General features: G+C 39.0%; 1 protein-coding gene across 1 annotated transcript; it reads right to left on the bottom strand.

Moving 5' to 3' along the window:
* Positions 1–3478: 3478 nt before the first annotated feature.
* Positions 3479–24040, bottom strand: UBE3D (ubiquitin protein ligase E3D; the record flags this gene model as incomplete). The annotated part of the gene is made up of 7 exons (XM_010194892.1): positions 3479–3648; positions 8411–8519; positions 9364–9433; positions 11868–11937; positions 16872–17103; positions 21935–22025; positions 23932–24040. Coding segments are annotated over 7 exons (851 nt in total), but the record flags the coding sequence as incomplete, so codon positions are not given.
* Between the last annotated feature and the right edge of the window lie 4 nt (positions 24041–24044).

The following is a 24044-nucleotide window of genomic DNA, read 5'->3' as shown; positions in this document are numbered from 1 at the left end:
TAAAGAAGGAACAAAATGAGTTTTGGAGTGAGACTGTAAATTTCTCCTGATATTCCAGAAGTCTTGAAAAGAAAGACTATGCACAAAAGCTACTACGCTTACCCCAGAAGAAATACTCAAGTGCTGAAATCTGAACCTAAAGGTTCCTTCAAAAATGGAGTGCCTGAATATAAATCATGAGAGAATCCCAGTGAGGCTTTTTCTAGCAGAGGCAGTTTGCCAGGGGAGACTTTCACAAAGCCTGAGACCTCGACTGCTACCATGGAACCAAGTATTTATCTCCCAGTAAGTAGATTTATGCTTGTGTGAGCAGACTAAGTACAGACTTTTCTTTCATTTCTTCACCCACAGTTTACAAACGTGTGATTATGGTACACTTAGATATTAAAAATAAATGCTTTTCTTTTTAGTTTACCTTACTCTGTCTTAACCTATGGCCCAGCTACCCAGCTGTGTCCACAGGTAAGGAAGGTGCTTCCCCTCCTATTGCACAGATCAGATTCTGACACTGCAGAAATCAGACAGGACCCAAGCACACCCAGTGACTCACAACAACTGAGGAGGCTCTCGGACATGCAACAGGACGTGAGAGTGCATGCTGTGAGAGACTGAAAGAGTTCATGTCTCAAACACTGCAAGGCAAGTAAAATTATTATCGGAACGTGGGCATCTAAAACAATTGGAACTTGCACTATTCAAGAAATCAGACACTTCATTCAGAATTCCTGAAATAATATTTGAGATTTAAATGCAAACACATTGCATTAAGTTGTACTGGGTTTGGTATTTTTGCTTCCACGATGTTTACATTCCTGTTCAATACAGAAAGACTTCAGTCTTACTGCACAGGTCGAGGGAGCACTCCAAACCACCTGATGAATGAGTTAGTGGAAACAGATTCAAGTGATAATGTCCTTTTTACTGTTCTTTCCTAGAAATGCAAAAATGGGAAAACGACATTAAAACAATAGCTACTTTGGTTTCTGAACCTTAAAAAGAAACCTCTGTTCTTTCTTTTCCATTTTTCCATTCGTCCAGGGATTGGACAAGGACGATGTCAGTCACTGTCAGAGGAGAACTAAAAGCTCGGTTGTGTTAAAGAGAAATCCCAAAGATAAATACCAAGTAATCTTCAGAAACAAGTGATCTGTAACAAGTCTATCTGGGGAAATGGAAAGAACTGAATATAATCCCTCAGTAAAATTCTGCTGCCGAGAACTCCATTCACGAAAAGCATTTGTGAATGCCACATAAGTGACTAAGTAGATATGACTTTTATCTCAATAACGTGTCAAAGTAACTGAACGTGTGATAATGTAATTAAATCTTCTCAGGGATAAAGAATTGAAATTTGAAAAGTAAAACTGTAACTTACACTTCTGTAAGACTTAAGAGTGGTAAGTCATCATATCTTTCATATTAGAACAGGCAGTGGTTCTTGCAGTATCTCCCATTCCGGGAATAAGCAGTTTAAATGATAATACTTTAAGATGTATTTTGGTTCACTAAAAACCATTTAGATCACAGAGGTTTTCCAATGCTGACTTCTGAAGCTACTACATTAATTAAGGTAATTTTTTCTCTTACATGAATAACATTAATAATGCAGTATGACTTTTTCTCTAAACATCAGAATTTTGCATTCTCTCTGTCAGTTTATTTCAGCTATTCAGTATTGAATCTGTTTGAAAAATAAAAAGGACACACTTGGCAACGCTCAGGATAGACGCTATGATGAATCACACATTCCTGTAAGGTGTATATTTCTCCCATCAAAACATTTAAATTCATAGGCACATGCTTGCTTGTCTATGTGAGACAACATTTTTGTTTTGTTATAACTTAGTTCTGTACTGACTGAGACTGGAGGGAATGTCTTCTAAATTTTAAATACATCCATAGATCTTTAAATCTGGCATGTAGTTTCCGAGAGTTCAAATGAAAAAAAAAAAAAAAGCAAACCCAAACCCAAAGCACTATTTAAGTGTGACCTATACCAAACCACTGCTTTCACTCTCATCACTGCAGAAACAAAAGCAGAAAATTATGTGAAAACCATACTCCACCACATGCAAACAGTGGAGTCACTGCTCAAACAATGTTCTTTTATCTTTGCTCCCTAAGAGGTAAAGGCTTTAACACATTAGGCAGTGTAAGTTTTTCATAATGCAGACTTCAAAGCTTGCTGAAATAAAACGTTTCCTTTATGAGGGCTTCAGTAGACTTGGACACATCCAAGGAAAACATTTACATGGCACTGTACTCCACCACCTTCCTCACCTCTTCTCTTTCCCCTTCTCTCAGGGCCCCGATTTATTTTTAAATAATGCCACCACAGAGCTGAAAGCAAGTTAAACACAGAGAGGCTAATTAGATAACTCTATGAACTTCTGCATCATATCTAGAACGGACTTCCCTTCTGAGGATACACTACGTGCTGAGAGTCCGCTATACTGATAAAGCATTATTCATACTATTCTGCTAGGCTACATGCACAAGTATCTTTTAACACTGTGAGATGCACTGTCTGTGTATACCGAGATGATCATTACGCTGATTTATTGCAATCCACCAGATAACACCTGCAGTACTGAAAATAACTTGGCTTTAAACGGCCAAATTCCAGTCCTGTGAACAGCTCTTCCTCTTGCAAAACAAAGTATAACTTTAAGGCAAAAAAGGTCAAGACTGAAGCTGGAACAGGCAGGTATAATTTGCTAAACTAGTAACTACCCACCTCTACCCTCTTGGTTTCAACTGTACCAAAGAGGTCCAAAGTCTTTATTGTAGGAGTGCAGAGAGGGTTACTCCCAGAAATAACCTGAAAGCCGAGATCCGATTTTCACACACAACACAGAAACTGAAGGCAATCTGGCTAAACTTGCACATCATTCAGGAGTCAGCTCCGCTCCTTATCTCCCCTCTGTTTTATCCCCTTCCTGAATTACATCACCAGGAGCTATGGGTGCAGAGCAGCACGTTCTGAGACTGCACAGATAGAACTTTCTACCCGCCGTGGGATTCACAGCACCATCGTCCTTCCAGCTTTTGCCAGCAGAGCCAGAAAAATGACCAAGCTCTAAAAGTGCACTGAGTTCAGACAGGGAAAAAATGCAAAAATGAAAAAGCACGTTACTCTCCTGCGCAACAGAGGCAACTTCTGTTTGCATTGTATACCTCAGTTATCTACACTTGCCCCTAGAAATAACATAACTTTTTGGTCTACATTTTAATATTATGAAAAAATTTAACAACCAGATTCTCTCTGGCTGTGACAGAAACCAAATTCTATTCCTCTGGCATTCTGCTTAAAAAAATAATTAAAAATTTAAAAATAAATTAAAAACCATATGCAATTACAAAGAGATGCATCTCGGAGACTAATGGACCATGCAAGGAACCTCAAAGAAATATTGTGCCCTTGAAATGCAGAACAAATGAAAGATCAGACTCTGAGGTCAGAAAAGGCCGTACTCACTCCTTGTTCCTGCTTCTAATGCACGGCTGGTAAAGGACTTTGACAGCACTCCAGGTCCCCACTGCTCCAGAGCTCGGCATGCAAGTGTCTCCAAACAGTGTAAAAGCACTGTGGGAGGAGGAACTTTCTAAGGACTCCACCAGCAATGTGTCGGAATTTAAAAGCCACATCTACAAATGAAGAAATTATTTGTTTTAATGTAGATAACACCAATTTCAATTCGTTCCTTTACTCTGATCCTAAATCTGTTGATACTAAAGCCACATTCTTACAAAGTTTCCAAGCATTAACAGACATAAATTGACATTTTATTATTCAACACAGTCTGCACAGCCTCTAGGGGGGAAAAACGGGTTAATACAATAAACTGACGCCTGATTTATCACAGTCGCTCTTAAGATCGTTATTTCTGTGAAGCTGCCTTTTTTTGTGTCTGGAGCACATTCCCTTTGATAGCAACAAAAGAAACAGTCTCAAGTCATCTGTTCAAGTACCAAATGGATTATGTCTCTAATTTCCTAGTTTTTTAGGAATTAGTTGAGCATATGGTGTTGAACAACTGAGGGCTAAATCCAAGGAACTGAAAGACTGCCCACTGGAAGTGCCAAAAATGAAGGATTTTTAGAAGCAGTGTGATAGCTATGACTGGATGGAGCTAAGACATGCAAGGAAAACCACAACCATTAATGTGCTCTAAAGGAAGGCTGTGATTTACACTGTAACAGGCCCTTACTTGGGAAATGAATCTTTATGAAATCTGATAATGGGACTGACATCCTTCAGCACTCCTTGCTCACGGCAATTCATGGGATATTTACCAGGGAGAGTTTTGAGAAATCTGAACTTATTGAATCACATTATGGATCTTATTTAATCTTTGTGTGACTGTGCATCAGTGTTTCAGCTTGGATTCGAGGCTTTCATGCTAAACATTGCACAAAAAAAACAGGTTATTCCTTTATTCACAGCCTGCAGTAGTGAAGTGATCCATGTTACCCATGGAAATCAATTCTTACAAGTCCTGAGCCTGTATGAAATGTTTATATATGAAAAATTTATCATATAAAAGAGGGTTTACGCCGTGCTGCTCACTAGAGAGTAATCTTCTGCTTCTCATGACCTAATCAGCCTCAAATAAAACAAGTTGCATGATGTTAGGTAGCAGACACATGATAGCCCCTGTGGAGGGAGAAAGCCGCTGTTAACAGGACACACAGTATATGTTGTAATTGAATGTGACAGTCACAATTTATCAGAGCCCAAGGCCCAGAACATTATAGTGGAAGCTTCACAAAGGAGGAAGGAGATATATTGATAAAGATGTCTTGGGAGGGCATGGGAGGAGGAGAATCACTTTAGCATATGCACATAAATGATGACAAGCAACTGCACTTGGCTTAGCAAGTGGCTGTTCATCAGTTTTGCTCTGATAACTCACTGTACACATTCGCACTGCAAAATACACCTCATTAGCTAGGACCATTACACACGGTGTTTTAAGCCAAGTGTTGAAGAGGTGTTGGACAAAATGGGCAAAAAAAGAAGTGTCCTATACACACAGGCCAATGCCAACATGCCTGTCTTTATACAAACAGAGTTCCTTCCTTCTGAAATCATTAACACTTCCCCGGGAAGGAGCCTCCTGGGATGCTTTTCAGAAGGTGAATAACCTTCAAACTAACACAGGGAACAAGGCAGCAATGGCTGTCTGCTCCTTTAAGAATCCTCCTACAATTTGCTTCAGAGAAAACAACCAAACCATGTGCAAAATGGACCATCTGAAAAGTATTTCCTTCTACCACAAGTGTTGATATGGGGCATCCAACAATAATGTTCAACCACTTCTTCAGAGCACGTCTCTGTCTCAGCAGCAATGCAACAGATCTGTGTTAATAATTAAGCAAACAATACAGAGAAGGCAAATGAATCTTTACAGGTAGGAGGACACTTTGCCATGAGAAAATCAATTGTCTTCCTTAGGCAATAATTTCCTTCTTTTCCTCATGCATGAATTACTTTTTGATCTTGCCTTTGGTCTGAATGAGCCACCACTCACTAAGACTCGGTGTACTGACTCTAAGTAGTTTGTACACATTATCTGTGGCTAATATTTCCAAATTTTGACGTGTGTTTTCAACTATGTTACTCACAATGTACAATCTTTTCTTCCTCTCTACCATTTTGTACAGCAGAACCTGCACAACCTAATTCCTTTCATATTAACTCCAGTAAGAAAAGAACCTACACAGAGAGATGAATATATAATATAAAGTTTAGAATTCATTCACAGTGCAGACTGATGGTCTTTTCTGAAGTGACAGCATCAGGAGAAAGTGTTTGGGTTTTTGTTGGTGGGTTTTTTTCCTGTTTTGTTTTGAAATATCCTTGTCAACAGACCTCAAGGATGTTCTCAGGAGAAAAGCTGCAACAGATCTCAGCTGGGGACTTAATGGGACTTGATCCAAGCAGGTGAGATACTATGATTTATATTATGTGATCAGTTTCCTAAAATCTCAACCTGTGTCTCCAGCATCAAATTGTGGACAGTTAGGCATCAGCTCAAATTTAACATGGCTAAAAAAAAGCTGCTGTTCTTCCTTGCTACTTCTTTCTTAGTTACTGCCAACATGACCATTACATTTGCCACCTTTACAGCCTAATCCCACTCCAAAAAACAACTTGTATTCAGTAATGAAAGGCTGGAGTTAGTATTCATAGACTCCAAACTCTACCACACACCTTTTGATTTCCACAGATGTATCTTTTTGTGTTTTATCAGGGTAATCCCATCCATACGATGCCTTCCCTGTATCTATCCTCCCTGTATCTATCCACAAAACTACTCATTAACCTTCTTCAAATCTATCATTTTTAATAGTACAGAAAAAATGACATCTATTAAGATGCTGCTATGCTGACCAATAAGGCACCATTTTGCTTGTGTTCTCCTATCTCATTATCCATTTGCTGTCTTCATTCTTAGCTTTTAAGTCATGCAACTTGAAGGTAGGGAACCCTTCAACAGTGGAGCAAAGAGAGGAGACAAGTGATTCAACTTTTAGAGAATTTGAAGAGGGCAGAGACATAGTTAGGATAAATAAGGAAAACTGTATATGTCACCTTTTTTTTCCCTGAGACAAGGAGACTTTTATTTATTGCCATCCTTTAAAAAAAACCAAACAAACATAAGCAGCAGACAGCTTTCAGGAACCTGGTTATCACCAACTTAAAACAAGAGAAACTTGTATTGTGTAACATAACTGGTAATGTTAAGTGATACTTGCAGAGGAAATAAGGAAAATGAATATACATGATATTTTTGGTTAAAAAAAAAAAAAAAAGACCTTAACCTTCATTATCACATACACAGGCTAAGCTGTGTGCATTGAGGTATGCCAGCACAAACACTGTGAACGAGAATCTTCAGCAAACAAGTGGGACAGCTGGTCTGTGATGCCTCAGTGAGGAGAACACTTGTCTAACTTGGCTGTGGACTCACAGCCTCAAGCACCTACACATTTTACTGTTTAGCTGTTTGCAATCATTGATATAACCAGTGCTTACATTACACTTGTGTCCAAGACTTCACCACGACTCCAGAACACCTGGCAGTGTGAGTACAGTACCTAGAACCTCACCCTGGACAGGAGTAATGGCTTTCTGATGATAAACACACAAAAAACCACCCCAAATAACTCACTAAAAAAAAAGAAAGGGATGCCAATGAGAACCCTGTCCCTATGCTAATTCAGCCTGCTCCTCTAATCAATACTTTGGCAAAAAAACAACTCAGAGCTAAAAGTAATGGCAGCCTGCTAGATAAGGTGATTTTTCTGTTAGAAAATACCCAGTTCGTTCTATATAGGCTACTACATTTCAGCATCAAAATATTAGGTAACTTGGAAACACGTAAGCTATGAGGAAAAAATCACAACCATTTTTAATGATACCTCAGTTAGACTGTACAGAGTGACAATTATGGGTCTGCTCATGAGACCCTACTCGATCATCACAGAAGAATTATTTCTCAGTGGTAGCATAAATCTTATCTTGGTACTAAAATTTTTAAAAGCAACAGATATACACTTACCTCAGAATCTGGATGTTCAGAAATTATAGAAATTGAAATATATATATATAGAAATATTTTTATTTAATGAGATTGCCTACTCTACAAAGTGCATGTCTAAGTTTATCCAGTGCAGCAATCTACAATCATGTATTGCTTTATCTTTGTCTCTATGAATTATTTGTCCAAACTGCAAAATTAGAAATTCTGTGTCCATATTTAGATCATGAGTAAAAGAAAACATCCCCAGCTATACAAAGCGTATAGAATTAAGATAATCTCAGACCCAAATTCCTATCCATCTTGAAAGTTTGAGGAATTTAGCTGTCACTATTTAAATATCAAGCTTAACCAAGTTTAACAGCATTAGAACATTAAGTATAATAGGCAATTTTACTTTTGTTTGCACTTCACTTTGCAGTGCAATGTCCTGACTACATTAGTAGTTCTCTGCTGACTTCAGACAATATTTGTGAAAGATGCTGTACAATTTGATGAACTTCTAGGCATTAAAGACAAGAAGTACTGGAACAAGATGATGAGATATACATTACAAAGTCAAAACTTGGGCTTTCCATATTTTCTGAGTACAAAACAATGTTATTTCTGTACTACTTGTGATGCATCTTTAGTAATTTCACTACTAAATGAACAGATAAAATTTCAACATGTACATCTACTTAGATGAAAAAACCCAGAAGAATTTCTTCAACAGAACTCTTCAGAACTACTTCAAGAATTTGTATTTGTTAATTTTCTTTAAACAATCAACCACGAACAGCATAAACAATACATTTTAGGAGCTGGAATTCCTAGGTTAGACTTTTTCAGTAGGATAAAGATAAAAAAAAACCCCAACTTACCAGAATATAGATTTTTCCATTGTCTCCTTTTATGGTGAATCTGAACGTGCTTTTAGCAGAGGCCAATTCCACAAGACACTGAGAAACCATGCTCTGTATGAACTGAGACCTGTTTAAGAATTAACCACATATTTTATGTTTTCATAATAACTAAATGGACAAAATCATTCATACTGATGGAGTGCAAGTACATGAGTATCTTCATACTGCCAATTCCACTACATCCTACAGTCACTTTTTATTGAAAGATGAGGGTTCTTTATCTTCCCCCCACTCAAAACCAGAGGGCTTTCTATTTCTTGCAATAGGAATTTTTCAATTGATTACCAGTCTAAATTACTCCACATCCTTTATTTTGACCAAAACCAAATGTCAAATGCTGAATAAAAGCTTTTCCCTATTATATTTTTACACATATGAACACAAAGCTCAGAATGATGCACATATTTCAAACATAATTCACAAAATGAAAGAACTGTGACTAATGCACAGTACATGACACAAGATAGCTGGATCAAGTTCTGTTTCATCTCAATCTTAACTTCAAACTGAATTACTTGAAAATTCAAAAATGTCACTTCCAATTAAACATTTCAAGCTTTACTTAATTGAACCTTACATAACGTAACCTTCCATTTCCATAATTAGTCACCAGACATCGTGCAAAATTAAATGGTTCAAAATCAGCGAGTATTGTATTTGGTTTATCACCTGAATAGTGAGACTGCAACAAATTATACACATCTCTCTCCTGTGTCACACACAAACAAAATCGTACGTGCGTGGATTCAGACTACATTGCCTTTACAATGCTTAATTCTATGATCACTACACCAAATTTCACAGCACTTTGTTATTATATGTAATTATTCAAGAAACTAAAACATGAGTGAATTTCTAGCACCCTTTCTAAAACATAAACATCTTGGGGTTTTTTTTTATTTATTTGTTACCTTGGTGTTGGGCTGAAACTTCCCTCAGATAGTTGAATAATCACCTCAGTGACATAATATTTCAAGGTATCTAAAATGACAAATACATTGTTTAAGCACAACAGAACAACCGACTTGTTAAGCGCAGTCACCATATCACTATACTAATTAAACTTCTGGTCAGCACTCAATTAAGAGGTGCAGCAGATGGTCAAATTCAGCTTTGGCTTCTGCCAGGAGAAGCAACCAAAACCACACATCGGCAGAAGAAAACTGTTCTGAGCTAATTACACGATCAGCAATTTGTCATTCATATTGATCCTTGTTTAATGCTGGGAACAATCCTTCTGAAACAAAGTGAGCAAGAGCTCAAGCCAAACCTGAAAGATGAATTGAAAGAACTTTCCTAAAGCCCTGAGATCAGCACAGCTTACACAAGTATTTTAGTACCCTTTGCTGCTCAGTAATGCTGCAGTGAATCACAAGAGACAGTTTTAATAACACCGCACACAGGGGAATAATTTTCTTCTTTGCTTAAAGAGCAGAATAGAACCTCTTTCCAAAAATCACACTAATTCAACACTAATACTGCACACATTTCGAGTTTCAATGTAACTGTTCCCCAAAAGCTCCACCAAGACAGCCTTTAACAGTAAATGGAAGTGTTGGAGTACAGAATTTAACCCTCATCAATAAAGCCAGGTCAAAGATGATCATATTGAAACTCTGGGTCTATGCTACAATACATACAGAGTAATATACATTTACAATACATATAGAGTAATAAATTCATTCCAGCCTTAGCATGTGAACAACAGTAAAGATCCAGCACTTCCATAAATGTTAAGAGTGGAAGGGATTGTCTCATTTGATTTCCATTCTCACATACCATTAAAACTGGATGAAAGCAAGCACCTCAGGAAAAAAATCTGTTTTAAAGATTCCAAAGGCTTGGTAATCCCACCCCTTCTCCAGACAAGTACTACACTTTTTAAATTACCCTCACTGTTAGGAAGTTATATTTTACCTCTAAATTTAAGTCTGCTCCATGCTGCGCCTAGTCCTGGGAGACAGGAGGAAAAGCAGCCAGTTCAGTCACTCCAGCTCCTCAGCTCTTACCTCGACTAAGGAATTGGTGCTGCAAGGGCATTGGGAATTCAGATGTTTGCTTGCAGATAGGTGGGATTTTTCAAGAAGAAAATCATATGAATGTATAGGGATATAGTTGGGAGAAGGAATGGCCGACAGGGGAATTGCAAAGACAAATCTGGCCTCCACAGCTACACCACTATAATCCAGCTTTATCCTCAGGGCACTGAGATCTGCTCATGAGGAAGCACCAAAGCATGACAAGTCAAGTCTGCTCTCCTGTCTCTTTTCATAGAGATGGTTCTGTCCAGACTTACACCATACATCTCTGGTTCGGTTTTTTTTCCTTTCTTTTGAACTCTACCTAAATTTCCTACAGTACTGAAGAAACATGGTCAAAACAATGGACATGAGGTCTAACTTCAGTCACATACAGGCTCCAGATGAAACCCCTGCACACCTGCAAAATATTTGCCTTTCCCCACACCAACTGATCACATCAATTCCTGGTTGCTACAATCATCTGAAGGCTTAGATTACGGCATCCATTATTCATTATGATCTGTGAAGCAATTTTCCAATGACTTTTCTCAAAATCACAACCTGCTTTGTGGGCTTTCAAACATCTTACCTTAAATTTGGTTTTATTAAAGCTTGCACTGTTCAGGTCCCCATACAGGACAACTGGAACCTTCCGTAACAGAAGACTTTCCATTTTGTGTCTCCTCATGACTTCATTCCTAAACACACTTTGCCTATTCTGAGAAGTTTTTACATTCTGCAGATCTCTGAACTGAGCCAGGCTCACACTGACTGACACACTGGAGTAGAAGGAGAATGAAAGAATGAACCCTGTTAATAACAACCTTAGCATTGCTTCTCTTCTGTTAATAACTGCATTTTAAAAACCACCAGAGACTCATCTTTATACTACAGAGTAAACCCTGCTGATTCAGTGTAATGACAGCTTTTAAACCCATCATCTTATCATAGGGTGATGATGAGAGATAACCTGTTTCTTTGACAAGGCTTCCTTTCCGTGAAAGCCGGCTGCCTGGTAGCAGTCATATATTTAGCTTTTAGTTCTGTTGATTCAGTTCTGAATTAACCTTTCCATTATTCTGTAGGACTGACAGCAAAATAAACAACCTGTAATTTCTCAGGCCTCCTTTTTCACTGGGATTCCTAGAAAACTGGAATCATGCATGGAGTCTTTCAAAGCTTAGGAATTAGCCAAATACTCCACAGAAAGGAGGATGAAGAAAATCCCTGTTGTAAGTCACTTTCAAGGTCTAAATGTAGAAGCAACAACCATTCTAACTACCCAGGAATCAGCCCTGCACCTTACTGACAAACTGCTTTCCTCCAGAGTTTTTAACCTCCAGTGCTCAATGGCGGATGCAGTGAAGTCTTAGTTTGGCTTGTCCATCCCATACCTGCCGATACTGCTTCTCCCAGCATTGTCTTGCAGCGCTTACAGATTAGTCTGGTATTTTCCTTTGATTTCTGTAGGACAAAGAAATGCCATTTAAATGTCACTCAGTTACTCTGAAAACAGAATGCATAATTTTAACACACTCTCCAGAGTAGAAAGTCAACTTTGTACTTGTTTCTGTTCTCTTTATGTTTACATACACACAGATTTGCATTACCTACTTGAGCTTTCTACACTTCAACTTGCTTGCAAGTGTCGTACTAGTTTTAAAATCTGGCAGTACATACTGACCACAGAGAACAACCTGTAACAGCTAACAGGAGAATTTCATAATACTGAGCGATTTGGTGATGAAATGACAAGGTAAATTCAACGAAGGCAAAATAACACACAGGAAAAGAAGTACTCTAAAATATACACATAAAACATGATGCTGCAATGTGACTACCATCACTCACTAAAAAGTCCTAGCCACTGTGGACAGTTTTATAGAAATATGAGTTCAGTGTTCAACAGAGAGCAGAGAATGTCCACAGAGTGTTTTGAACTGCTAGGAAACAGCTGAAGAACACATCATAGCATCACTGACAATGAATAATTTCAGAGGTGTGAAACAGTTTCCGTATGTGGAAAGAAAATATATGTAATGGGAGAAAGCATGAAAGGCAGAAAACTGAGGGTTATCACTGAGCTACATAAAATCACGAATGTTTAGCTCATGCTATGAAATTACAACCAGGTTTGTAACAAAGAAAAGGAAGGCATTTGTCACACAATGTATAGTTTGGTGCTCACCACAGGAAAGTATTTTTCATATTAAATGTACATGTAAGTTCAGAAAGTCTTCAGAAACTCAGAGGAAGCACTGTTCATCAAAGGCTTAGTAACAAAAAATGTGGATAACAACATAGTTCAATAACTCTCTACAGTAGCCAAAACATCACTCAGAACTTGTCTTACACCCATGCATCCATTACTGCCCATTGAAAAAGATCTCATTTCTGGATGAACCTGTGATCTGCCCCAGTAGCACTCCTACTAATTCCAGTGCTAATATTTAAATTCAATATCAGCATAAGGATACAACTAACCACAACTCTTACTTCAATCCGAAGTCTAAACTCCAAAACTGGTTCTGTGTGGGCTTATTAACCTGGGTGTAGCACAGTACAGCTGTGGTCTGGAAGCAGTACTTGTATACAATCACACTGATGTTCCTGAGTTAATAAACCTTTCTGGAGCTGGAAATCCTGGGACTGTAATGAGAAGACAGCTAAATTGGGATTTTACACGTGGTCTTTGTATAATCACCTTTTAAACTGTCCATACAGCGTACAGTGCATAAAAACACCCATGTGTAATAAAACAACTACTGCTTTACTGGCTTGGTAACAAGTCACTCGAGAAATCATATTGCAGCACATGCCTACAAAAGTAACATCTAAATTTAGCATAAATTAAAACACTTGAGGGGGAAAAAAACCTCCAAATTGATCTTTTTCTGTAATCATTGTAAAAGATGGCGACAGTTCCCATGGATTCCAACCGGAGTGAACACACATGCGCTCTCTGGGGAGCAGTTTTACTTTATCACCACTATCACACTCGTTAGGATTAAAATTTTAAAATGGATGATGATGATGTGTCAGACTGATGTCCAGAACAAAAAAGCCATGAACATCTTCAGAATTAGTGAGATGATTACTGCAAAAATGTATCTATAAAGTACACTGTAAGTTTGGAATGTGGTCTGAAAAACTGCTACAAAAATAATTCCTAGAAAATAAATACACCTTAGAGAGAAAAACAGTGCTGCAATTCTTAGTATGTTTAATTTAGTAAGAAGGCAGCAGAGAGTCAGGATGATTAACCACTGAAACAGCTTACCAAGAAACATGATAAAGCTTCCATCATTTGAAGTATTAAATCAATAATGGACGCTTTCCCCAAAGCTACAGCTCAGTCGGTGCTCGTGGATTTGATGCCGTAAATACCTAACAGTTCTCTGCTCTGTACTATGAAAATAATAAAATGAACAAAAAGGACCACTCTCGCTCCACGAAGAACACAAAGCACCCCAGAAGGAATCCGAACTTATGATCTGTTTGTTCCTCACAAACCAGGAATCAAACTAAAAGCCCCAGGGAGAGCCCGACAGCCCCTGTCAATGCTTCAAAGAGCTGAGTGTGTTGGAAGTACAGCCCCCTTGTTTTGGAGATCAGAAAAACACCTGGTTCACATAGACACAGTTATCCCCTCTGCCAGCTCCTACCTTGCCACTTCTCTCAAACATACACAGTAAAACTATTTGCTTGATGTGAAGATCAAGGATAAACAGGGTTCTGTGAAAACCAGCATTTGAGGTTGGTACAAATATCGCATGTTCCAAGTTTATCACATGCAGGACTTCCTTGAAAGCCACAACTCAAATGTTTTTTTCTGACTACAGTTACAGGTGGTAGCTGAGAATTGTGCAGTACAGTACCTAAAAAACACTGCAAACTCCTCGTATGATGCTTCAATGGAAAAAACAATAGTTTTAGCTAGACTAATTAAATCAATATATCTATTTGACAACTTGCAGCTGCTGGCAATCTGCAGATGGAGGTGGATGATCAGCCTAATATTTTTTGTTTCTGTTCCTAAGGATCCCTGATATGGTGTCGGGGAAAGTATTTTCCCCAAGAGATACTATTAGGATGCTGCAAAACCATGTGACATTTAAAAACTATGTTACACGAGGAGACTAATAGATGTGAGAAGTATGTTTGCAATGGATGGATGCTGTCCTGGTCCCACTGGAGGCTGGAAAAGATTGTTTAAGCATCTCTGGTCAATTCCGCTATTTTGGTCATAGGCAAACACTTTAAAAGTACTGCAATGCAATTAAAAAAGAACTTTCATATGGGGGCAGACTGCAACAGTACTCTCTGAAATGAGAACATTTATGCCAATAGTGATCTATCTTGCCTGCAACAGTCTTATTACTCATATTATGGAAGGATTTTCTGTTTCAGTATGAGGGGTTCTTTTCCTTTTTAGTCCAGTTGCTGCTGGATCTTACAGCTTTGCTTTGCAACTAAGCGATGCTGGAAATAAGCAAATACAGAAATGAGAATTCATTGCAAGTGTGAAAGACGTAGAAAGAGGGAAAGAATTCTCAACTTTAATGCGACTTTAAGGAAGCGAACATCAAAATTCATCACACTAAACCACTATTGTATGCCTCTGACAGAAAACAGCCTCCTCCCTCATTCAAAAGTTCTGCTGTTATCCTAGTTTGCCCCACATCTCCGTAACACCTTTGCCCCACATCCTTTTATCAAGTTTCTGCCTCAAAAACAATCCTTTTTCTGGCAAACATCCTCTTTGACTGAAGAAGTGTGTTGGGCAGGCTGCTCCCCTGTCCTTGGGCTGCAATATAAACTCCCTGCACCCTGCCTCTTCCCGCCTTTGTTCAAAGATCTTTGATCTTTGATCTAAGATCAATTTGAGACTGCTGAAATGCGAGATAATTCATTTGGGGGCCCTCTGGCAGAAAGCATTGTCCTCTTGAATCTTCTGCTCAGCCTCCTTCTTAAGGATACTTAGAAGAAATAACTCCAATAGCCACAGAGTTAATCCAAATTAATGTGCTTCTCCCATGCTGACATCCTTTCTGGGTATCAGGTCTTACTTTTTCCACCCCACATCCTGCTTTTCAAAGAAGCCAGAGGGACCACAGCTGCACGACTTGCAGATCTGGACCATCGGACAGAACTGCTTCCCAAGCAGCTGCCTCACTTGGATGTGCTGCACCAGCAACCACTGAGCTGCGAGAATCCTGGTGATTTAGCTGGGGATAACACAAATCCCTAATGATGATCAGCAGCAGACAGGAATCGGGGCTCTCTGGTGTTACTTCTTAACAGATTAGAAGTTTCACGTTGGGAAGCCGAATGCAGCAAGTCATCAGCTGTCACAGACACAAGTTGCCAAGGCAGCAACGGTTCCCATAACTGAAGGGATTTCAGTAATTAGGTTTAATACACGGTACAGGAAGAAAAGATGGTATCTGCAGGCCCAACCTTTGTCAGCACAAATACAGGCAAGCAGTAGATTAACAGAAAAGGCTTTATGGTAATATAGGCTTTGATGAACTAAGTGCCTGGATGTTCTTCTTGTGGAAGAAAGGATTATTCTTGAACTTTTATACAAGTGCCAGATTTCCACGATAAGTGAAACTCTGATTTTTCTTTCTTTTTGGGTTTTATCACACCACTGAAACATCAGTAACCCTACAAATGGTGGGTATTTTCCTGGGCAACCACAATTTTTGATGTTTCTAAGACAAACGATGGCCTTCTTCCTAGAGACCCAGCTGATGAATATATCCCCTCCTGGAACATCACAGAAACATCAACATCAAGAGCTATAACCTGGGGTGGCAGGTCTCTTTCTCTAGACAGAGCAGTCAAACAAACTTAATTTTCTTACTGTATTCTAAGAGTGTAAGACAGCTAAAACTGAGCCCAAAACATTTTGATTTTTCCAAGTCTTTCTAAAGTTAATAAAAGAGAAAGAAAAAAAAAATCACACTTTCCTTTTATCATATTTGTGGTTATGCATCCATAGTTTGAGAAGAAAAAGCACTGTTATTCCAGTTTCCACCACTATCTTTTGACAAATACCTAATCCATTACAGTCACCTTACTGAATGCTGATATCCTTCACTCAGGATATTTTCTGGGGAAATATTTGGGTTTAGAATGACATAATTCAGTAGTTTCTTGTCTTCTTGCACATCTAGGTCAACATCAAGACCATGGTGCATGCTTTAGAAGATGTAAATCATAGCTTAGAGTATTTTCTGACTTCTGTACAACTGAACGTCAGCAACTCCCTGTGACTTTGCAAACAGCTCTGTAATACACACAAGATAAATAAACCAGTGACACTGAAGTGTTTTACAAGGAAAAAAATCCAAATAAATTAACTTCAGAATTGTTCAAACAAAATACTTCACCAAGCTGGAGCCGCTCTGAGAAGCACGGTGTCCAGTCTCTGAGCAGCCCACGGGAGATTCAGGCACGTGCGACTCAGTTCTTGAATTCAACAGAAAAAAAGTGTCTCCAAGAAAGCAGTCATCACGCTGAGGGTACAGAGTGTTTCTGGCAAACGGATTAGGGTGACAACACCACTCTTCAACCAAAGCACTCCAGTTTTCACTTGGCAGAGGAAGAACTCTCAGAAATTTCCTAAGAGGGAAGACAAAAAAAATATTTCAATATATTATATTCTTTCTTAAGACACTAAAAGAAAGCTTGGACTCCTTACAAAAGTGGGGGGAAGTATATAACTTTCTCCAAAAGTGCTTGACTCTCCTTTCAGTTAAAGGCACTTTCTTCGGATGAATTCTGAGAAAGCAATGGCTGAGTTGCTTCCTGCCAAGTTTGTGATGAAGCATTTCCCAAGGGTGAATCTCCAATGATTGCAAGGCAGGACTTGGCATAATCCTCTCTTGAAATGAATCACATGGCAAAAATAAAACAGTTCTACCCAGCCATAAAAAATACAACAACAAGCATCTTGCAATTATATTTATAATTACTTCTCATAAAGTTCGCTTGCATCAAATGTTGATATAAAACGAACAGAAACAGACTGCTGCCACAGCAAGGGAGAGCATGGCCTTTGAAACCCCTCAAAGTCAGATATCGGACTTTGAAAAACCTAAATCCTAACAAAAATACCACAGTATGTCTTCATTAAAAAAAAAAGGATAATGCAATCTCAATTTAGATTCAGATTCAACTTTCAGAAGTCATATATGAAAAAACCCAAATCTCTTTCTCCTGGACACCTTTATGGACCAAGGAGGCTGCTCCAAGGCAATATCAGACTTCGTTTTCATTATCAGTGCTGTTTTCAACTTTCTTTGATTGCACACAATGCCACAGGATTTTATAAGACAAGGTTTGGAATCACTGCTTTAAGCTGTAAATATATAAAGCTAGAATATACACATATGACAATATGAATTACATTTATTATATTAAATAGGTTTATTGGTCATTGTGAGTCAGTGGTCAATACTTTCCTGTCTACAGTTCCTACAGCCATTCTGTGGTCCCACCACATATTTACACTTTCCTTAATCTGTGTTTTCAGCCCCTTCACCAAAACAACGGGCAATGGCTTTACCAGCATGCACCTCATCTTCTAGATGTACGGTTTGCTGCAGAGGTGCACTTTCTGCTCTCAGCCCAGTTTCCTTGAATGCTTTCCTTTCTTTCCCTTATTTCTTCTGCTGTTGCCCAAAACCTTTACATAGGGTTTCTTCATTCTATTCCTTACTTAAACTCGCAAATAAAGCTTTCCCTATGGCGCTGCTTCGCAAATAAACACATAGCAGCTAAGCCAAGAGCTGAGACACCCTCGCTTTCCTGCAGTTCACAGACTTTTCTTTTCTGAAGATGCCAGTTCTTCCCATTGCAGTTTCTTACCCTTTCTGCATTGCTGAGTGAGCAAAAGCAAAATCTTTTATAAAAACTTCCTTCTTTCTGGATTGACAACACATTTTAAACTGTGCTTGCCCCACCTGCAGATGAAAGGTGGAATAACTGGTGCTCTGACCCAGCTTTACCCCAAGATCAGCTCTACTCATCCCTGCCTTCGCTCTGTGGCCTCATGTATCACCACAATTCTGCCATGGTGGGACCTCAATTCTGGTGTCGGCCTAATGACTGATTATTCATCAGCCTTGTACAATTAGTTCCAATTCACTTCACATTGAAAAAAACCCCATGTTTTCAGTCCTATGTATTGCTCTTTACAGCAACAACAACCTGGTATTGCTCAGCAATGCTTTTTCAAGTGCTACATTCAGGGAGGGGGAAAGACAGAGACCACCTGAAGCTGCAGACTAATGTTGTCCAGTTTCATTACTAGAGCATAAGGATTGTGAATTCTTGCCCTCAAAAAAACAGTAGCTCCAACCAGTAGAAATTTCCCAAACAGGCTCTTCCCAGCTTTGAGCTATACAGAAAATACAGCATTTCCACTATATTCTACACTTTTGCCATTCATAGGTGGGAAGCCATATTCTGGGTCACTAGAACTAGAAAAACGTAACACTAATAAAAATTCAGCTTTCCAGAAAAAAAAATAAAAACAAGAAAATGAAAAAGAAAGAAACTTGATGTCTACTGGGTGCTGACTTACTTGAGGCTGCTGAATACAGTGATAAAACCTAGCTGACAGGGGGACTTATCTCCCCAAACTTGCCCCTAACAACAACTGAGTTTCCACTTTAAGACAGTCACACAGGCTGCCCTCACAGAGCGTGACAAACAATTCCTGTGTCGCGACCTTTAAGAGGAGCTTTTTGCTTCTGGTAACGTCCAACAGAGTCAGGCTGAGTCTCCTCCAGGAGATACTTTTCTGTCTCCAAACAGAAGAAGCCTGGGTAATTAATGTTAAAAAGCTAGAAATCAGGCACTTATCTAAAAAAGTCCTGCCATAAGAATGTAAATCTTCCATGGACTTCCATGCTAAAATTCCAAAAAATGCGAATAAAATGGACTTGAGGCTTTTAAACATATAAGCCTTCTGTTCCATCAGAGAAAAAGAGAAAGAAAAAAGATCCAACTGAATTTCTTTAACAGCAGTCTTCCTTATTCATGTATAACAAAATCTTGGATAGCCTGGCTTGACTGCTAATTGTCATGCTTGAAGCTATTTATGTAGAAAAAGTGTAATCAGAAGATTTCCCCTACCATCAGTTTTTTTCAACAGAGTACTTAGGTAGTATAAATTATTAACATTTGGACTAAGGAAAAGGTTTATTGCATAATAGTCAATTTATGAAATTTCTTTTTCACAACAGTCAGCCTTTAAGAATTAATTCATGTCAGAAATAAAGCCTTAAACAGTTTTTTTATACATAAGCTACACTTAGTCTAACCACAAGGAGAGAAAGAGAAAAAGAAAGTATCCCAAATTCTTTGCAGCTCTTGAATCACGGAAGAAAAAAAAACAAAACAAATGAACCACTTCCTCTAACGTGGGTAATGTGAGGGTAACAGAGAAGAATCAGAGAGCATAACCCTGAGCTCTGAAGAGCCATCAGATTCACAAAAGAAAACCAGCTAAGCCAGTGGACTTCAGAAAACGTATATAGAGTCCATTTTCTTGAACTCAAGGAAGGATCACCTACATTTAAACTACTCCTAACATCTCTCTCTAATCTATTCTTAACATGATGGCTTCCTATGCAGTCTCTAACAGTGAAAAATAAGCTTTACACTAGGTTTGGGTTTTATTTCAATTTTAACCTGAATTCCTCTTGCTTCAACTGAAGACTACTGCCACCTTCTTTGCAGCAATGCCTTCTCCACAGCCTTATCTAAACTAAATCCCATTTATTTCAATTTCTTCTTAAAGGTATCAATTTTGAGATCTAGGGTTTTTCTTATTACAAATCCTTTTGTATTAATTCACACCTTAAGAAGTTCCTCCTCGCACAGTTCTGCAACTTCCTTTTGATCCTATCACCTGTGCAGCCACCGACAAACTCACTCTCCCTGTAGAGACCAACACAGGAATTCTGTAGCTAAAAGTACTGACTACACCTCTGCCTTCCTTGCGGAAGTGCTGGAGCAGAAGGTGTTGGATACACCGACAGCTCCACTCTTCTACCCTTGTCTTAATCAATATTTTTTAGTAATAACATCTGAGGGGCTTAGAGGTTCCCTGCAAGTAGAAACACCAAGCAAAAAGACATGAACGTGACTTCTTCTTTCTTTCTCAAAAGTTCTGACTGCGTCACGTTACAGGATGCAGAATGAAAAGATGTAAACTCCATGCATATGAATTTGATGTGCTGAAATTCGGGAAAACGCCCACTCAGAGACAAAAATATAGAAGTGCAGTATCTTCTGAAAGCAAATGTCACTGACTGGAAATTAGAAGTTTCATTACTCTACAGAGGTATCAAAATACGAGTTATTACTAGACTTTCTGATGAGACATTTCAGAAGAGAAAGCCAGGAAATCCTCATTCAGTCACATTCAAGCCAGTCATAAATCCGTATGCATGACAAGAAAGCTTACAGAATATACCTCATTTGTATTTCCATTTTGTGTATTAGGAGAGATACAGATCATAAAAGGCGGCATATGCACCTCTAATAATTCGTATGTATCTGGCTGAAGTTCTCAAAACTGTTCATCAGAAGAGTCAGAAGACGCAGCAGCTTTTTATTAAAATCCTCATTCTCTCTTTGCCAAGTGACTTTGTAGGAACAGATACAAGGCTGAGTCACACAGCTAAGAAGCAGCTCCTGTGTTTCTCAAATTCAGCGTCCTTGAACTACATGGAGGTTGGCTTTGCTCAACAGACAGGAGGGAGCTGCGGTTAACACCCCCGTTCTGAGCAGCCGCTCTCTAACTGTGGCACAGCGACCGAAGGGAATTTAAGAGACTGAGCAGAACTGAAAAGGATCCCTGAAGTGCAGAGGAAGAAAGAAGTCTAGGCCCAAATTTTCAGTTTTAGTCCCTTCAACATAGCAAAGACATCAGCTACCAGTAGACTGTTTTTTAAATCAATGAAAATGATGAATAATTGCAACATTTCCAGGCCAAAATGTTACAGCTTTTTGTTAGTACAGCAAAACCAGAAGCTATTATGATGAGCACAAATTGATTCTGTATGAACAAAAAGCCATAGGTCTCAAAGGAGAAAATTTACACATTTTGTCCAGCTACAAAAAGGAAATGTCCTGCTCAAAGTGGGAAGACAAGCAGCAAAAGAATACAGATTTTCCAGCTTCCAGGGCAATGCACCAAAATCCCTTTGCAAGGTACTTCCACTTTCCAGACAGAACGAAATGAAGAAGTAAATGAATTAATAGTGAAAAGCTGTTTCAGGTAATTTTGCTTTTAGTCATCCATAGTGCTTCAAAAGTGTTCTCATCTATCAGTTTCAAAATAAGTATCTTTTAGTTGTCTCTCTAAGTACACAGAATAACCTGAATACCAACCACTATGGCACTTACTGCTATAAATACAAGATACTGCAGCACTCACCGGTCTTTTACTATGACATCACCACAGGATTGACAGTAAAAGATGTAATTCTTCTGGGGTTTCAGGCTTTCCCTCAAAGCAAACACCAAATCTGGAGATAGAAGGAGACATAATCTTCAAAACTGGGTAAAATTTTCAGTCACTTTTACAGAAAAATCCCACCCAATACCTCAAATTGAAAAATATAAGAATCTAACAAACGAAGCAAAATGCTGATGTTTTAAACACAACATTAACTTAGTAACTTATAGAAGCAAGTACTTAGATTTAGCAGAAACTTCCATCTCCACCTGACGTCCCATATTGCCAAGTAGGAATTGTACATGTGAATAATTATTTTAAAGGTGCAAATCCTCTCCACAGGGGGATCTGAGATATTGATATCATTACAGAGAATATAAATTAAAAAAACAATACTGCTCTTTTTAATGATATTTCTGCTAATCAGTGTTTCTGCAATATGAGGGTACATCTCAATATGTAACTCAAAATAGTTGGGAGACAGGGGGGCACAAGCAAAAGGGCACTAGTTTTAAATGTTTGGGCAGGTAAGATACCAGCCACGCTGGTACCACTCAAGGAACAGAGGGTATGCAATACCCTCTGCAGGTCAGCAAAGCAAAAACAGTCTCACAAAAGCCAGCTCTGACAACTTTTCCAAACTAAAAAAGGAGCTATAAAAGCCTCCACAAATTATCACATAACATTAGGTGGAAAAGAAAGTAAAACTGTAAGCCTAGCTCTGTGTATGAATATGTTTTGCACTGCCCACTTTCTCAGTCTTAAGAATCAAAGTACATTCTCAGAACTGCCATTCAGTATTTAAGATTTAGGTTATAACCATAAATGAAAAGTACTTTACAAGGTTCCAGAATTTCATATAAGGGACACTGAGTTTTGCATAAAATGTTAAAGGGTAAAGAAAGTCATCCAATATATACATTGATCACCATCTGGTTCACACACATGTTTTTCACTGGTATGACTTTCAAAGATAAAAATTTAAAACTTCATCTTGGATCTTTTGAAGCATGCCTCATTAATAAGACACACTAAATACTTTTTGTACAACTGAACTGTCAAAGCACATGCATAATTACAGACTAACAGACAGAAGCAACCGCAGCAAACCATAAAAACAACAGAGTATTTCAAGTATGTTCCTGGTGCTGAAACCATTATTGTACATCACACACGTTTACTGGTCATTTCTACTTTAAAACCACAGAGAGACAATTTTGTGTTATTTAATGTATCTTTATGTGTCACATCCTATTAAACGAATCTAAACACATTGCACTTGGATGCTAGAATGAAAGCATCAGCTACACTGGTTCCTATTCATGCAATCACATCCTAGGCTTGAATTAACACCATGGGAACAATGACAGTAACTTTGCAGATGTTACCTGCAACGTTAACCTCTGCACACTGAGGCTGTGAGGATATATTGCCCCAGTGCAAAATCACAATCCTGTATGATTAAGTGGCTGGTGACAACTTCAGTGCGACAGCCTGGGTGAATCATGTCACTGCATTTCAGCTACCAAACACGAAACAGGAGGGGAAGAAAATCGTTCTGAAGTAACGTGGGAAAGCACAGGGCAGGAACTGAGGGTGGCTCTCAAGCTCCTACACAAAACACTTACTCGGCAACCGTGCTTCCCTTTCATTGTGCCACTTTCTGCACTTTTGATTCCTAAAACTGACAATTTGATTAAATGTTATCAGTTCCTGTTTAAGCCTTCAAATCAGAGGTAAAGAAAGCCTTTTAGAAAAAGCAACAGCATACGCAAAGCAAACCACGAGCTCCAGCTGGGTTTGGGGACCGGGGTTTTTTTAGTGCTCCAGCACCCTCACTTTAAAGTCACCACTTAAAACAGTAAAGGTTTCAGGTAACCCTCAGCAAAGCCGCCTATTTTTAAGCAACGGGCCTGGGTCCCCCCTCCCGTCCCCGTTCAGCGCCGTGGGCCCCGCGCCCCCCGCCCCAGCCTTACCGGCGCTCGGCGGCGGCTGCTGCAGGCGCAGACGCAGGTGCAGGCCCTCGCCGGGGAGGCGGCAGAGGCCGCGGCAGGAGGACGGGGCCAGCCTGACCCCTGCCGGCAGCACC

Source organism: Mesitornis unicolor, unplaced genomic scaffold, assembly GCF_000695765.1.
Source record: "Mesitornis unicolor isolate BGI_N332 unplaced genomic scaffold, ASM69576v1 scaffold29071, whole genome shotgun sequence".
Classification (NCBI taxonomy): Eukaryota; Metazoa; Chordata; class Aves; order Mesitornithiformes; family Mesitornithidae; genus Mesitornis; species Mesitornis unicolor.
The sequence above is the reverse complement of the archived record's forward strand: the minus strand, read 5'-3'. Positions and strand labels throughout refer to the sequence as shown.